This window comes from Xiphophorus maculatus, chromosome 23 (assembly GCF_002775205.1).
Source record: "Xiphophorus maculatus strain JP 163 A chromosome 23, X_maculatus-5.0-male, whole genome shotgun sequence".
NCBI lineage: Eukaryota > Metazoa > Chordata > Actinopteri > Cyprinodontiformes > Poeciliidae > Xiphophorus > Xiphophorus maculatus.
The window spans coordinates 24,977,270-24,992,862 of record NC_036465.1 but is presented as its reverse complement, the minus strand read 5'-3'; the positions used below and the strand labels follow the sequence as shown (position 1 = coordinate 24,992,862).

The 15,593-nt window shown below is 41.1% G+C and overlaps 1 protein-coding gene across 2 annotated transcripts; it reads left to right on the top strand.

Annotated features, from left to right (window-relative positions):
* The first annotated feature begins 8 nt into the window (after positions 1 to 8).
* LOC102229307 (probable G-protein coupled receptor 174) lies at positions 9 to 15,485 on the top strand. Of its 2 annotated transcripts, XM_023328684.1 has the most exons (4): positions 9 to 827; positions 1,082 to 1,249; positions 9,130 to 9,573; positions 14,138 to 15,485. In XM_023328684.1, exons 3-4 carry the CDS (start codon positions 9,361 to 9,363, stop codon positions 14,915 to 14,917), a joined length of 993 nt encoding a protein of 330 aa, XP_023184452.1. In that variant the 5' UTR covers positions 9 to 827; positions 1,082 to 1,249; positions 9,130 to 9,360; the 3' UTR covers positions 14,918 to 15,485. The 2 variants fall into 2 exon arrangements, with proteins under 2 accessions (XP_023184452.1, XP_023184453.1); XM_023328685.1 differs by lacking the exons at positions 9 to 827; positions 1,082 to 1,249 and adding an exon at positions 3,943 to 4,289.
* The last annotated feature ends 108 nt before the right edge of the window (positions 15,486 to 15,593 follow it).

Here is a 15,593-nt window from a genome sequence, read left to right as displayed (position 1 = left end):
TGAGTCTTTGTCTTTGTGACATTCGGTAAATGGAAAAAAAAAAAGTAAATAAAACCGGCACTTTCTTTCTTTCTTTCTTTCTTTCTTTCTTTCTTTCTTTCTTTCTTTCTTTCTTTCTTTCTTTCTTTCTTTCTTCATTGCATTTCCTCTCAAAGAGTGTGGTTGAAGTTGGCAGCTGCTGTAGATGCGTTGAAAAGCGATAACCGTTTGGGTCTGGGGCCCCCTCACACGCCCACCTGCTCCTCTCAAGCATCTGCTACAAAAAATAAAAAATTGCCAAACCGCCTCCAACATCAAAATAAGTTCAGCCCACCCCTGGAAACACAGAATAATGTACCCACTGCCTATCTTCCTGCTGTCAGTCCGTTTTAACATGTCAGACTCCTAAAGTAAGACCTTCTAACATTTCTGAAATAACATTTTTAAGTTTGCTGTTTTTGAGGTGCTGAAGGGAGTCAGGTGTGAGTGCGCACGATCCACACGAAACTCTTTTCAAAGAACACAATAGCAGAACTAGTAGTGTTAGCAGAAAAAAAAAAAAAAAGAAGCAAGCCACTCCTCTTCTCACTTACACAGGAAGCCCTGTGTGTGTGTGCTAAAATCCCCATTTCATCCTGGAGACAGATAGAGGCAGACAGCAAACGCAGGGCGACAACGAACTGAGAAAATAACAGGAAATTACAGACGCACATGAAGTGTTTCTGAAACTTACTTGAGAAAACTGCTGGGACTGGAGACAATGGAGACGGAGAGAGCGAGAAAGGAGCCGACGCTTCACCCTTCTGCTTTTCGATGCTGAGGCGACGTAAAAGTTTGAGGAGAGAGAGGTGAGAATGACCATATATGTTCTTTTTGTTGTGTTATGTTATTTCTAGAGGCAAAAACAGAAATGAGTTGTGTGAAGCAGCTGGGATGTTTTGAGCGTGGAGTCACGTCTCCTGGGGGGGATCTGGTGTGTTTCTCCAAACTGAGGAGCGCCTGCTCTGTTGAGTGTGTCAGCCACAGGGTGCCTGTGTTACTCTGTGTCCAGTTGGGAGTGTGCTTCCTGAGGGCTGTCACATGCTTTGTCCGTTTCGTACAGCTCGCACGTGGACGGACCCGGGTTCCCTTACTCTTTATTTGACGCCGCTGATCATGACTGCATGGAAAAGGTGTAACCCCCACAGCCGCCCACAGAGAGGTGAATCACAGCTGATGAAATCGATGTTTCCATCGGCAAGATCTCTGGACTGAAACGCTTCAACCCGAGGTATTTATCGCCTTCTACTTTATACGTGACCTTTGACACAAAGCTCTCCATTTGAAACCCCGTCTCAGAATAAAATCAATAACTGTCACACACAGACGAGCACGGGTTCGCCGCGGTACGTTAGCGAGAGGCTGCTACCCGTCACCGGTTTCGACAGACTGCTCAGACGTTCAAATTCACAGCAAAACTCAAAGAGGAAATGAAAGCCAGTTGAGTTACAGTAACAGCTACTTCAAGTAGACGGGGATCGACAGTAGATGTAAAAGTGAGAATAAGTGGACAATAGGTCACGAGTAGGTCAGGTCAGTGGAATAAAATGCGTTCTCAGGACTGAAAGTCCACTGGTGACTCTCCCTTTGAATCCCAACAAAGTAGACGGACAAACTTTATGCACCCAGATATCCAAACAGATCAGAGATCTTCATTTCATCGTTACATTTTAAATGGCACTTTAGTTAATGGATCTTTAGTTTTTACAGCTTTTCCTTTGTTACTTCGTTATTACGTGGGACCAGTTGAATGGGACCAATTCTGATCTTTTCACACACTCCAAAAAAAAATCCTATTCGAGCCACTTTCAAATGTGTAACTAATTCAAACACGTATCCAATTGTTTCGAATGCGTCACGGCGCAGTTTATCCGACGTTTACATCACCAATGTGAGACACGCCTCATAATTTTGCACCAGAAAAAAAGGGCCAGTTGTGGTGAACTTAAACAATAGCTGAAAATTATGGTTGCAAACTTATCAGAGGAGTCTGTAACACTAAAGCGCATCTTGTCACAAATCCTGCCACTTTTCGTTCTGATTACCCATCCAAACAGGCTTCTCTACAAAATGTGTTAGTCCTCCAGAAAAAGCCGTTGCTTTCTTTTTTATTAGCCACACTCCTGTTATAACGCTGTAATAATACTGTGAGTGTGCAAATGCTGAGTAAACTTTAAAATCCGTCCACAATCGGCTCCATCCGTAAATTATTACTTTCATAAACAACGTGCTCCTGCAAACGTTTCTCTGCAGCGCTTTGGGGTCGTAAACCGTTCGCACAGAAGTCTCACTGCGGCCGAGTTTAATCAGTAGCAAATAAATTAAAAGACCTGCTGTGTGAACGTGGTCTTACATTCGGTCCGATTATCAAAAAATCTGATTATCAGAAATCAGACACGTAGGTCAAGAAGGATGTTTAGAACGTGAACGTCAATGTGCAACACAACGGCCACCTAAGGCCGATCTTAGGTGGAATAAAAGATCTCCACCTCAAATCTGAGTGAATATTTGAAACATCTGCCCGTGTAAATAATCCACATGAGAAATAATAAAGTCAAGAGTCAAAGCGATACTTTCTAATAGTTGCTAGGCTCCAGCTGACTGATTAGCTGCTAGCTATCTGTCTTCCAGCTAAATGAAGTGCGATGCTAACCAACCAATCAGCAGAAGCCCGATGAAGCCGCCCTTCATTTGCATTTAATATTTCTTGATGACAACGCGTGCAGAAGGAAAAGTAGAAAAAGGAGACAAAGCAACGACAAAAGAACAAACACGTATATAAGGAAAAGACAAAACGAAATATATGATTCCTGATGAAAATGCATGTTTATGGAACACGCAAAAGAAAATATATACATTTCTTGACAAAAACGCATAAAAGGAAAAACAAAATATACACTTATTTTTGGACGAAAATGCACGTGTAAGGAAAAGGCAAAAGAACAAATGTTCCTTTCTTGACAAAAACACATGTTTAAGGAAAAGGAGAAAAAAAAAAGTACATTTCTGCATTTATTTTTAATTATGTCAGTTTTGGTCCTCCATACATATCAGGACGCAGAATAGTGACATTTGTCGAATGTCAGTGACGCTCAGGTCATATTCACCCGTTAGGCCACATTTGAGTCGGACACGGATCGGATACACAAGTGGCCCGGGTCGCATTCGAAAAGAATCCGACCTGTGCTGTTCAGACTGTCATGAAAAGATCAGATACGGGTCGCATTACGGCAAAAATATCAGAATCCGTTTCCACTACCACTGGCTGGTCTTCTCTCAGTAAGTTGGGACATTTTCTTTTTTTAAGAGTTTAATGACGCATAATGAGATTTCAGAAATAAGTTGCCAACAAGCCCTCAGAACTAGAACTAATGGAGATCATCGTCAGCTGCGTTTGGACTTTCTGCAATTTCGCCTCAGATTGTTGATTTCCTCATTGAGCCAATAAATAAGGTTAATTTTTTTTTTGGGGGGGGGGGCCTTTCAGATTCTTTACCGGAGTGCCAGAGTCCAATAATTCAAAAGTTGCATTATTCAAGTTCATGGTGAGGGTGTGCACTGAAGAATCACGGTAAAAATGGAATCCAGCACTTCAGGCAGATTAATTTTAAGCAGTGGTGACATCAGGGGCATTTTCCCCTTTCAGAAGCCTCTGATGAAGAAACTGAGGTGTCCCTTTACATGTTGGCTGGTTTATCCTCACAACAATAAGTGAACATAAAAATCCCCAGCTATTAAATTATCATTATGTAATAATGAGCAATGACAGAAAGTCTGAAAATTCAGAAATTAAAAATATCACTGTATTTAGCTGGGTGATAAACCACTATGATTAGAACCACATCATAACCTAAGTTCAGAACACCAGGTCCAGCTGGCGATAAGTATCAGAGAAGTAGGCAGCACAGATATCGACCTTGCGCCAAGTCCCGTTGCCTAGGTTACCAACAAGTCAACGGCAACCGAGCCGATGACGTCTGTTGAAAAGGAAGGAGGCAACGCTGTTTGAGCAACGTTTGAGGACGCGCAGTTTGAGGACGTCCTAAGATCTGATCCGCGCGCGCTTTCCGGAGCGCCGGCGTACGCACGCGACCACTTACTTGTCCAGGTTCGCCGTTCCCAAAGAATCCACGCGACGACACGGGTCCTCAGGTGCCGACGCCCGGGGCGGAGTGGGGATCCTCCAAATCGCTGTCCGGCGCAAAGGAAGCATCAGCAGCGAGTCACGGACGTTGGGAAGAGTCCGTCGCTCACACCCCGGCAACGAGCGGGTATTTGTCACTCGTAGAGACATCCCAAAGAACACACACACACAGGGACGTTTCAGGAGTGAGAGTGAGAGACGGCAAGCCGGCGCCATTTTGATTTGGTAGAAAACGGTTAAAAGAACGTTTTTTTTACTTTGACGTCAATTGAGATTTTCTTTCCCCCACTGAATACTAAAAAAGATCTTATTATTATTATTATTATTATTATTTTTGCTAAATTATTCCGCCTGTACAAATTGACTGAATGAAAATAATATTAATCTGGCAGGAGTATGAATAGTTTGGGACCTAACTGTCTCCAATTTTGAGAATAGACCCTTTTCACATGACGTCACACAACTTCCGTTTTGGCTCGAAGCTGTGTATCCTTAGTTCCGGTGTACATAGTAAGTAATGATAAAGTTGTCTATTTCATATATATATATATATATATATATATATATATATATATATATATATATATATATATATATATATATATATATATATATATATATATATATAGAGAGAGAGAGAGAGAGAGAGAGAGAGAGAGAGAGAGAGAGATGTATAAATCTGACAGCATATGTTGATCAGACAGATCACCGGAGCATGGAGTTTACACAGTCTCTAAAACATTTGCCTAAAATAAGATTTGAAGATATATCACGATTTGCAAACCAGTTCTCTCTGACAAAAAAATCTAAATTAGACAAAGGCTACAAATTCTTCACCGAACAATACCTGTTTGACTATGAAGGTAGGTATTTTTGTTTTGCGTAACCGTTACCTTAGCATTAGTGAATTTTGTTAGCTAGCTAACTACGTGACATAACTGTTCCTTAACCAGAACTTTTTACTGTTTTTGAACTATAACGTTTTAGGCTCTAATCTTGATCAGATTATTAAATTATAGACTGGAGTTGCCACTCATCCCATAAAATAGGGATTTGTTTGTTATAAGCAGAGATGTCCGGTGCCGCCGCTGCTTTGTAATGCCTTTAATCGGACCACTTTTTCGGTAACGAATAATCTAACGAGTTCGTATTTCAAATCCAGTAATCAGATTAAAGTTATTTATCCAAATCATTGCACATTAATATTTTCTTGTGTATTTATTTTTATTCCTTCTTTGCGTCTTTGGGAGAGACTCTGTGACAGTTAGCAGTGACAGAAACATGAACAGTGCATGGAGATGCGCATTTTGTTGCTGGAAAAACAGAAATATCGTCAAGCCCAACTGTTATTTGTGGCTTTTGTCTTGTTTTTATTTTCCATTAATACAGAAAATGAACCTCTAACGTTACATCACTGACAGGCGGCGGTGTATATGTTTCCTAACTGTGGCTAAAGCTGCTGCTAGCTGGTTTACTCATGATCAGAGGCTGGTTCCTTTGAATACAGTTGGAGAATGGTAAATTGACAATGACTTATAACGGTTATCTAGCACATAAACACTGTTTTATAAAACACAGAAAGTGAACCTCTAAACGTTACAGCGCTGACAGAGAGTATATTTTTCCTAAATGTGGCTAAAGCTGCTGCTAGGTGGTTTACTCTCCGATCGGAGGCTGTTTATTTTATACACAGATAGAGAATGGTGAATTTACAATGATTAGTAACAGCTATCTAACACTTAAATGCTGTTATTATTAAACTTACCTTTTATTATATCCTTAAGATTATGAGAATGCGGGAAGTTTTCAGCTTGGTTCCCAAGGCAAAATCACACCGGAAGTAAAGATACCCAGTTTTGAGTTATGGCGGCCATTGTCTGACGTCACTGTGAAAAGGGTCCATTACTGAAAATGCCAGCTTGAATTTATTTATATTAAATACTTTAAAGATTTTGTATTTATTTATTTATTTTGCTCAAATAACTGATGAAGTTAAATCTTTACTTACCTCTTACTGTGCAATTTCTGTTCTGGTTTGATATTAAAACTTTTTTAGTGGCACGTGTGACAAAAAGATGGAGGTTTCACACCTCTAGACATCCTACCAGCCAGAAAGTGAACTGAGACGCTTCTTTAAATTCTTCTGAACAGTGAAACCCCAACAAGCAGATTTTATCTCTAGCTCTGATCTTCTCCCCTCTACTGTAAAGCACTTCAAAAACCTGGGCAGCAGAGGTTTTGTTTGTTCTCTTGGCTCACCCCGTTAGTCACTCCACACCCCCTCAAACTTGTTCAGCTCATTTTCGAAAGAGGCCGACTCCACGCACGGAAACATCCACACAGACCTCGCGAACTTTATCTGAAGTAATCAGGAAGCCAGCTGCAGCAATAAAACAGAGCCTATGGATGAATGAACCAGAGGCCGTTTCCAGGGGATGGTTTACTCTTCCATCTTTCTGCGTGGGATCTTGTACCTTGGAGTGTGTTTTTTTTTTTTTTTTTTTTTTCAGTGTGCCACTGGCTCAAGCACACACAGCAGAAAGCAGCAGTTTGTCAGCTAAACAAACAAAAAAACTCTTAATTACCGCACAGTACTAGTTTTTAATCACAGCTTTTTTTTACTCACAGGTGACGCAACGTTTACTATTTATTGTAGTAAGAAATAATACAAGAATGAAGTGTGATGTTGGCGTATTTTTGATTCGTTTCTGCCATATGTTGCCAACTTACCAAATCTATTGGCAAATTTAAGAAGTGTTTTGGACTTTCTCTTCACTGATTTTTTTTTAAAGTAGCTACTAACAAGTGTAGCATCTTTTCCTGGAGTGATTTTTGAAGACTACCGTGAAAGCATGTAGGCCTTTTCCCCACCCCAACACACTCACAGGAGATCCGGTCCTCATGCACCGGTGCCTTCCAGCTGCATTCGGGGCGACAGATGGTCACTGTATCCGTGCTGAAAATGTCGCTGTTTGATCCCCAGACAATAAACCTTATGTAAAATAAATAAATGTCTCTTCAGGTTAAATCCAAATGTCTTTGCGGAACTTGAAGGAGAATACTTGTTGTATAGCCAGTAGCTTCTTTCATTCGGGCTTTTAACCACGCAGATTCTCGTCAAGCTTTTATAAACATTTCGCGTCTTCTTTAATAATGACAACACGAGAAATCAAACAAGCTGACACATGTTGCCAGCATGATAGACGAAAGTCATGTCACTCCATCAAATATACGTAGAACATACTGTATATTAATAGGTAAGTATGCCACTGAAAGATGTAAGTGCTACACCCAGGGTTATTTAAATCCGAATCAGAGCAAAGTTAAATCAGAGCAAAGTTAAACATGCTAATACTCCTCAAGTAATACTTAACATCTTATGAGGCCACACTGCAATATTGATACAAGACTTTAAAAAATGGTAGTTTAATTCAGAGTGAGAAACCACGCAACTATGATGCAAAATGTGATTTCTTATTACATTGAAGATTTCATTCTGTGGTTAAAAAAAAATAAAAATCTCTGCTTTTATTTAGTACCTGCTTATAAAAGTGTAAGACACTGCGTTGCAATGTGGCAGATGTTGAATTAATCAAAGGTTTTTAATGCCTCGGATTAATAACAGTTTCATTTTGACTAGAGTTAGACTGTCAGAAATATTATCATGTTTATAAATTAAACTGCTAATTGTTCTAACCCATAGATGTAGCTACCATTGTAAATATTAAAATATTTAATGAAACTTTCTGAGATACTCTCTCGGTTGGACTGCGGCTGTCGCTAAAGACAGCTTGTGGTAACTTGTATCAAGTACTTTTTAGTGATGTTATAATTGTTGTTACTATATGTAGATACGCTGTTTATTGTTGGGGCTTCTCGGTTTTGTTTTTTCTCTTTCTGAAGGTTTAGAGACAGGGATGTTCACTTGTATTCTTTGTATGCTCTTTTCTCTGCTCTGCTCTCCACCTTTTCCCACCGTTCTCTCTTTCAATTTCTAGCTAAATCATTAATTATCTGTGATTAATCTTATTTTTTCATAAGCTGAGCTCAATTTAACAAACCAGTTGTAGAAAGTGTATGCTTAGAAACATACCTATTGCCCAGAGACCACTGTGGTTCCCGCTTAAATGAAGAGAGACAATGAAATAAGTGAAGAGCATCAAGTTTAAATGATCTTAACTTGTACACTTCACATACAGCAACACCCACAAGCGTCTACAGAAAGCTAGTTATTGCTGTTTCCTGGGGCGGTAAACATCTTCAGCTCTTCTCTGTGAAATGTCATCCGAAAGTTTCGCTTGCTTTTATCCCCTCACGTGTCAGAACGCCTGTCGGGGGTGTTGCCCACAGAAGAGATCCCCATCGAATCAAACTGTGCGGGTTCAGGGTAGTGTTGCATGTCCCGCTAACCACGCGTCTGTTCTGTCTATGCTAACCTGGTTTCGCTGGTGCTTAGACACTTGACACAGGCTGACAGTGGGTTGCTGTGCAAGTGGAGAAGTGTGAGAGCATGTAGCATCTACATCTCTTTGAGTTTGCTGAACTTACTGGACAGGACCCTGATAAAAGCACTTTCTCAGGATGAACAGATGTTAGGAATTCAAGGAAAACTTCAGTATGTATGACAATGACATCAGTGTTTGATCACTGAAAGGGCTCTTTCTGACAGCCTAATGGCCTTCTGGGCTGTATGCAAATCCTGTGGCCAATCGAGGCCGACATCGAAACATCGAGTGCGTTTCATCTATCAGTGTATGTTGAGGGGCAGGGCCAGTTCAACTGTTTCAACAGAGTTATAAGTCTGTTCAGTGGAGTTCCCATTACATGCTCTCTGTGACACAAGGCCTGCTATAAACCCCAGGCGGAGACAAACTATGTTTCTGCTTTGGCGACAGCGCAACCAAGATTCTAAGTTAGATTTTAGACTTGTCACCTTTCAGTCCACTCACTCTCATCTCTTTCGTCAGACTATCCTCTACTACCCGAAGACCTGCAAACTATCAGCGTTGGAAACGAAGCTCCCCTGAAGTCGTCGTTCCTCTCATCTGTGAAGCTGCTGAGAAGTTCCCGGGAATACGGCTCGCTGCATGGACTCCTTTCGCCACAACGGACGGCATGGGAGCCCGGATTGAACGTTCATCAAACCAAAGGCAGCTTTTCTGATACCAGCCTCCTGCAGACGTCCTCGTATCTTTAAGATGAATAACAGCTCTGCTCCCCAGAGCATCTGCCCTGGGGAAGTTACTCTGCACGAGTACCAGCACAACGTTTATGCTGTGGTGTACAGCATCATCTTGGCACCCGGCTTGCTGGGTAACGTCCTTGCTCTGTGGGTGTTTAGGATCTACGTACGGGAAACCAAGAGGGGTGTGGTGTTCATGATGAACCTCGCCGTGGCCGATCTGCTTCAGGTAACTCCGCCCCTCTCCTTCTGACTTCCTCCTTGCCTCTGTTCACATCATCTATCTGTATCTGTGTAGTGGATAACATTTAACTCTGTACCCATGAGGATAGTCAACAAGAGCTCTGCCAATCTTATTCATGTGATATTATAAAATATCTAGATAGGATAATAAGACATTATGTGTATGCGCAAGTGCAGATATACGTTATTGTCTCCTAAGGGAAATTTGAGAGCAGAAGTGCAGCGAGTGCAAGAGACAAACACAGTAAGACGAAGACGTGGACATACACTACAGATCATACAGTTCAGACCTATTTCAACGATTAAGGACAGCTGTGCCATCATCTAAGAGCAAGAACAAGAAAAAGATAATGATTTAAGATCTAAACTATTCATACCACTGCCAAATTAAAATGTAAACTAATCTATTGATTATGCCCTTATAACCTAAAGTTTCCGTTGACCATTTAATTGCGTAATATGATATTCCGGAAACAAATTTGCCCAGTGGAAACACGGCAATTTGGAGAAAACTCTTATTCTTTGTTCAAATGTTTTGGGTGAGGGCTAGGATGAGGTGTTGTTTTTTGGGCCGTATCGTAATTGGTTTATTTAGCAAAACTGCAACAGGAAAACACTTTTTTCGCGTCACACGAGTCACATGATCAACAACCGGATGTAGCCATTGACGCAAACCATGAGGAAGACGACGACGACGGGAAGCAGTTGGAGGATCGTGGCGCGGCATGTTTTTAAAGACTTATAGCGCGAATACATGTGATTTTAAATGTGTTTCTGATTTAATGGAAACACTGCAATTCTGAAATTGTGTTTTTTCGACATTAGCGGAATATTGACAAAGCTCTGCCCACATCACGTAACGGAAACGCAACTGCTGCTACCAGCATGGGACATAATGAGCAGATCGATTAACATACTAACTAATGAAAGAGCTAACTTTGTTAAAATTGGCACTTCCACACATTAGCAATCCTAAGCTGAAGCGATTATGAAGTGATGTTAGCAAAGCCTTTTAGAAACATGGTAAAAAGTGGTCGTTATTGTTGGCCCTAAGCATAAAACCCAAGGAGGAAAACGATTAGGAGCAGAATATTCTGCATGTATTTCAGAATAAAGCGTTCTTAATGTAGTTATCTGTTGTGTTGTGGGTTTTGGAAGAAAGCAGACTGTGAGTGGCTCTGCCGCATTAGCTGGGAACTTTTAAAGTGCTACTTTCTGTCCTAAGTGCTCAGAGCGGATAAAGGAGCTGAAATGAAGCTGAATTGCTTTGACAAACACTTAAAACTGAATTATTGGGAAACAAAACGGAGCGGGACTCACTCAGAATTTGATTGCGGAGCTTTTGCATTCATATCTTATTCATCATCTCTAGAGATTTAGTGTCTTGGAAAAGCAGTCTTACTCCCCCTTTATCACATTTAGGCAACATCAAACTTTAATGTGTTTCATTGGGGATTTTCCTGTGACAGACCAACCCAAGGGAGTGCAACGTTGTGAAACGGAAGGGATTCTGGGTAATCTATTACAAACTAAAAATCTGAAAAAGTGGGAAAAGTGTGCATATGTTTTCAGCCCCTTTTATTCGGGTACGCCTTAATAAAATGCAAACAGTTGCTTTCACAAGCTTACAAGTGTTGGCCTGTCTCATAAATCCACAAATGTTACATTTTGGTATTGTGGCAATGCAAAACATGCAAAGTGCTAAAAAAAAATTTCTGACAAGATAGCAGGCCAATGAAATCACAATGCCTCCTCTGCGTGTACCTATTGCAACAGCGGCTGTGAGCGCTGAATGTCAGTGACATCACCCTCTATGTCACGTTCTCAGGTCTTTGACTTCAGCTTTGTTTTTTTGGGAAAGATAAAATACGATTTATTGGCTGCCATTTTTCGCTTCTTGTAGTGACCGACTGTTTTAAAACTGCGCACTTTAACCAGCATTTTAAAGAAGAATCATCTGCCGATAGCTTTAACAATGCAAAAAAGAGGTTATGTAATTTTCCAAAAGACATTTTAACTTCAAAACGGAAAAGTAAGCAGTTGTGCTAAAGTGCAGTGCGGATTTTACAAATTTTCACAAAATGTCATGTCGCTGAAAAAGTGGAGCAAAAAACTCTAAGGACCCTTTGTTATTAAAAAAAATGATTATGTCGAACCACCTTGATTGACTGTCCCTTGACTCACAGATTGAATAAATTATGGAATGTCTGTAGATTCCAACTAAACTCAACACAGGAACCAGAGCATTAACCACTACTAAAACTCTGCAGATTTAAGCCAGATGTTGTAAAAACTACTGCTAACATCTGCAGCCGATAAATTCCTGATTAAAATGTTCAACATTCCAGCCAGGCACAGTTAAAATCAGCTGAAATAACCTGCAAAGTGCAGCACAACGAGAAAGAGCAGTTACACACTGGCTGGTCGAAAATAGTTACCACCTGGGTTTAACTAAGCAAACAAGCAGATGCCTCCTATTACATAATCACTGCATGGGCGATTATACTTAAGCTGGCAAGAAGTTATTTAATCCCAACTGATGCAAATAGTAGTTTCCCATTTCCTGTGATGCTGAAACACACGGTCCCTATAGGTGGAAGAGTTGTTAGTCTGGTTAAGAAAGGTCAAATCATTGGCAGCAAGCAGAGGAAACATCTCAGGAAATTGTAGAAGTGGCTGAAATTGGGCTGAGGCCCGTCCAAGAACAACTGGAAGGATAGTTGGGAACCGTCGTCTTGGAGGAAGATATGTGGTTGGAAAGAAAGCCTGGATGATTGGCGGCACGTCCAGTGGAAGGAAAACAAACGTAGAACTCTGGGTTATGTTTAGAGAGCACTTCTACAACGAAAAGGGAACTCAAGAGATTGGGATTGAACGATGGTGTAGCCGTAAGAAAAACATTCATCCGTGAAGCAAACCTGGGAAAAAGGGGCTTCCCTTTGCAAAGGAGCACGAAAGCCTGGACTGAGGAGCGATGGGACAAGGTCGTGTGGTTTGATGAGTCCAGGTTTGCTCTGTTCTGTTCTAGATGCTTATTGTCTGATGTACAAGCCTGTGCGTTAGGGTAGAGGGGCTGCTGCATTCGGTCCAGCAACATTACGTACCCAAAGGAGGTCTGGTACTACCAGAACGTACCAAACAACCAGGCTGCGCCACCAACAAATATTTTTCTTCCAGGAAAAACATATCCCAAGACCACAATGCCAGGATTCATTGGGTGAAAAAAAAAAAAAAGGGATGGAAATATGTCTTGTGACATTGCAGAAGCGTATCAAAACAGTATCACTGCGAATGTGTGAGTCAAAGCTAAAGGCAGTTCAACAAAATGTTAGGACACGTGACTTTGTTTTGGTGACTCGTAATCAAGTGAGATCATCAGCTAGCGTGGAGATATCTGAATTCCGGTTAAATAATGATAAATAAAGTGGAAATATGAGCTGAGCTGTAATGAGGTTGAAATTTCAGGCTGTACAGATGCACAGGTTGCAGAGTGTCTTCATTTTCAGAAACAAAAGCAACACAAAGTGATCGTCTCCTCCAAGCTTCCTGCTTTCCTTTTCATTTGATAACTTAACTCGTACTCTAAAGTACACCAAAATCTACTTTTACTTACTTTTATTAAAAACTTGGCTAAATACGCAGAGTGTTATCAAATGAAGAATGACCTGGCAAATTACTTTTTCAGTTTTTTTCAGTTGAGCTCAACCGGCCGGCTTTCATTTAACAAGGACTTTGAAACTAGTAGACAGTGTTTACTCTTTGAAACTCTGGATCTACGATGATAAACACAAAAACGTTGCTAAGGAGTTAATAAAGGAGCCATGTTGTGATGACTTCCTGAAGGCAGAGTTTCAGAAAGAGCAGGAGTTTTTTAAAGACACAGAGGCCCAATTTCAAGGCGTTAAATTATTAAGTCAAATTTCTTTTAACGAAGGTAACGTAGTTACTTGATTGTGCTGTAAATCGATTCTATGTGGCTGGAAAACACCCAACGCTGCCCCTTTAACAAAGAATCTTTCTAAACGCATTTGTAGTTTCCTAAATATAGGAGCCATAAGCTTGACGCTCTCCGTCTTTTCCCTTCAGTCCACTTGATGACGAAAAAACGACAACCAAAAAAAGGACTGGATCCTCTTAATATGGTTTACTTCAGAAATAATAATAAAAACGGTACAAAGGTTACCTTTCCACGAAAAATAAAGAGAAACGACAATTTAAAAGGAAAGAGAGTGAGGTCAAAAAACTGTGTGGCTCCACTCCAACTGCCCAACAGACTCTGGTTAGCCACACCCTAAAATCCTTAATTCCAATTAGATATGCAAATTTGCAAGACATTAGTGTATCCAAATATAGTGAATTACTATGCAATAGATCCAACTAGTTAACATCTTTATCCAAATACACAAATTATAATGAGAAATATGAACATAACTTATCCTAAAGTCTGAATGAACAAAAACTGAATTTAGGCTTCTACAGCATTCATAGTCGATGTGATTTTGTGCTCGTCCGCCGTCGGCTGTTCCTCAACACTTTGCCTCTGTCCTCAGGTGCTGTCGCTGCCTCTGCGGATCTACTACTACTTGAACAACAACTGGCCCTTCGGTCACCCTCTCTGCTTGTTCAGCTTCTATCTCAAGTACGTCAACATGTACGCCTCCATCTACTTCCTGGGGTTGATCAGTGTGCGTCGCTGCCAGCTCACCGTGAACCCACTGATGTACAAGAACAAGCAGAAAGGAGACATTTTGAAATGCGTGTTCGGCTGGGTGTTTGTCTGCGTGACCTGCATAGCTTTCCCCTTGCTGAGGGGGAGTCCAAGGAACCCAGGGGAGTGTTTTTCAGAGCTGCCTACGAAAAAAATCAACGTTTTAACAGCCTCAGTCCTGATTACGTTTGCCGAACTGATGGGCTTCATCATCCCCCTCATCGTGGTGGTGTCCTGTTCAATTTCGACAGTTTTAAGCCTCAAAGAGGTGACGACGGAGGGCGTTCAAGACTTTGGGGAGAAGCAGAGGGCACTGAAGATGGTGCTGTGCTGCGCCGTGGTCTTCTTGCTGTGCTTTGCACCGTATCACATCACCCTGCCGCTGGACTTCCTGGTGAAAGCTGGCACTTTGAAGGACTGCGCCACCAGGAACACGATTCAGAGGAGCCACATCATCACGCTCTGCCTCGCCAGCCTGAACTGCACCTTCGACCCGATCATGTACTACTTCACGAGCGACGAATTCAGGAGGCGGCTAAGCAAGCCTGACATCCCAGACAATTTTAATTTGAGCAGACGGCTGTCCTGCTTAACCGCAAAGGAGGACGTAGAGCCAAACTAGGCCATGAAAAGCCACACGTGCCACAAATCGCTGCTTTTGCTACACGTCTGGCAAAAAAATAAAAAATAAAAAAAATGCCGGTTTATGACTTAAGTCGCTGTAAAACACGACGAAAATCCTGTGAAAACGCCGACCTTCTGAACTCTGAGAGTCCAGGTCATCACAAATCGCTTGATCGCTGTCACACGTAAAAAAGCTCCATTACAACGGTGTAAAAAAAGAGCCTCTTTGGCGGGATTTCCAACGCATTTTCCCAAGTCACAAACCGGCGTGTATTTTTGTTTTTCATTTTTTAGCCAAATGTGTAGTAAAAGTGCCGATTTGTGTCCATTCCGGGCTTCCGTAGGTGTCGCTGAGGAAGGCGGCGTCTTTACAACCACTAATCCTCCAAATAAAATATGAGCATTCCTTTGGTGAAAATATAAGTTATTTGTGAATGTGAGAAACTATACATCAGAAATGTGAAACCGTTACCCTATTTATATGTAATTAAAACATGTTTTAGTTTTTATTTGGTTGGTCCTTGTTCTGAAATCCTCTTATCCAAAAAAAAAAAAAAAAAAGCTCTCAGAGAAATGATTTCTAAAAGCAGCAAGTTGGCAAAAAATTAGCATTTCAAAAACAAGAACTGGACGCACAAGTGTGAATTTATTCTGGGTTTGCGCTCAAATTATAT

What these genes read in the sequence shown, in the direction of transcription:
- LOC102229307 (XM_023328684.1), top strand. Translation starts at nt 9,361, where the DNA reads ATGAATAACAGCTCTGCTCCCCAGAGCATCTGCCCTGGGGAAGTTACT. An exon ending in CCGTGGCCGATCTGCTTCAG is followed by an intron (nt 9,574 to 14,137) that starts GTAACTCCGCCC and finishes CTCTGTCCTCAG; the next exon opens with GTGCTGTCGCTGCCTCTGCG.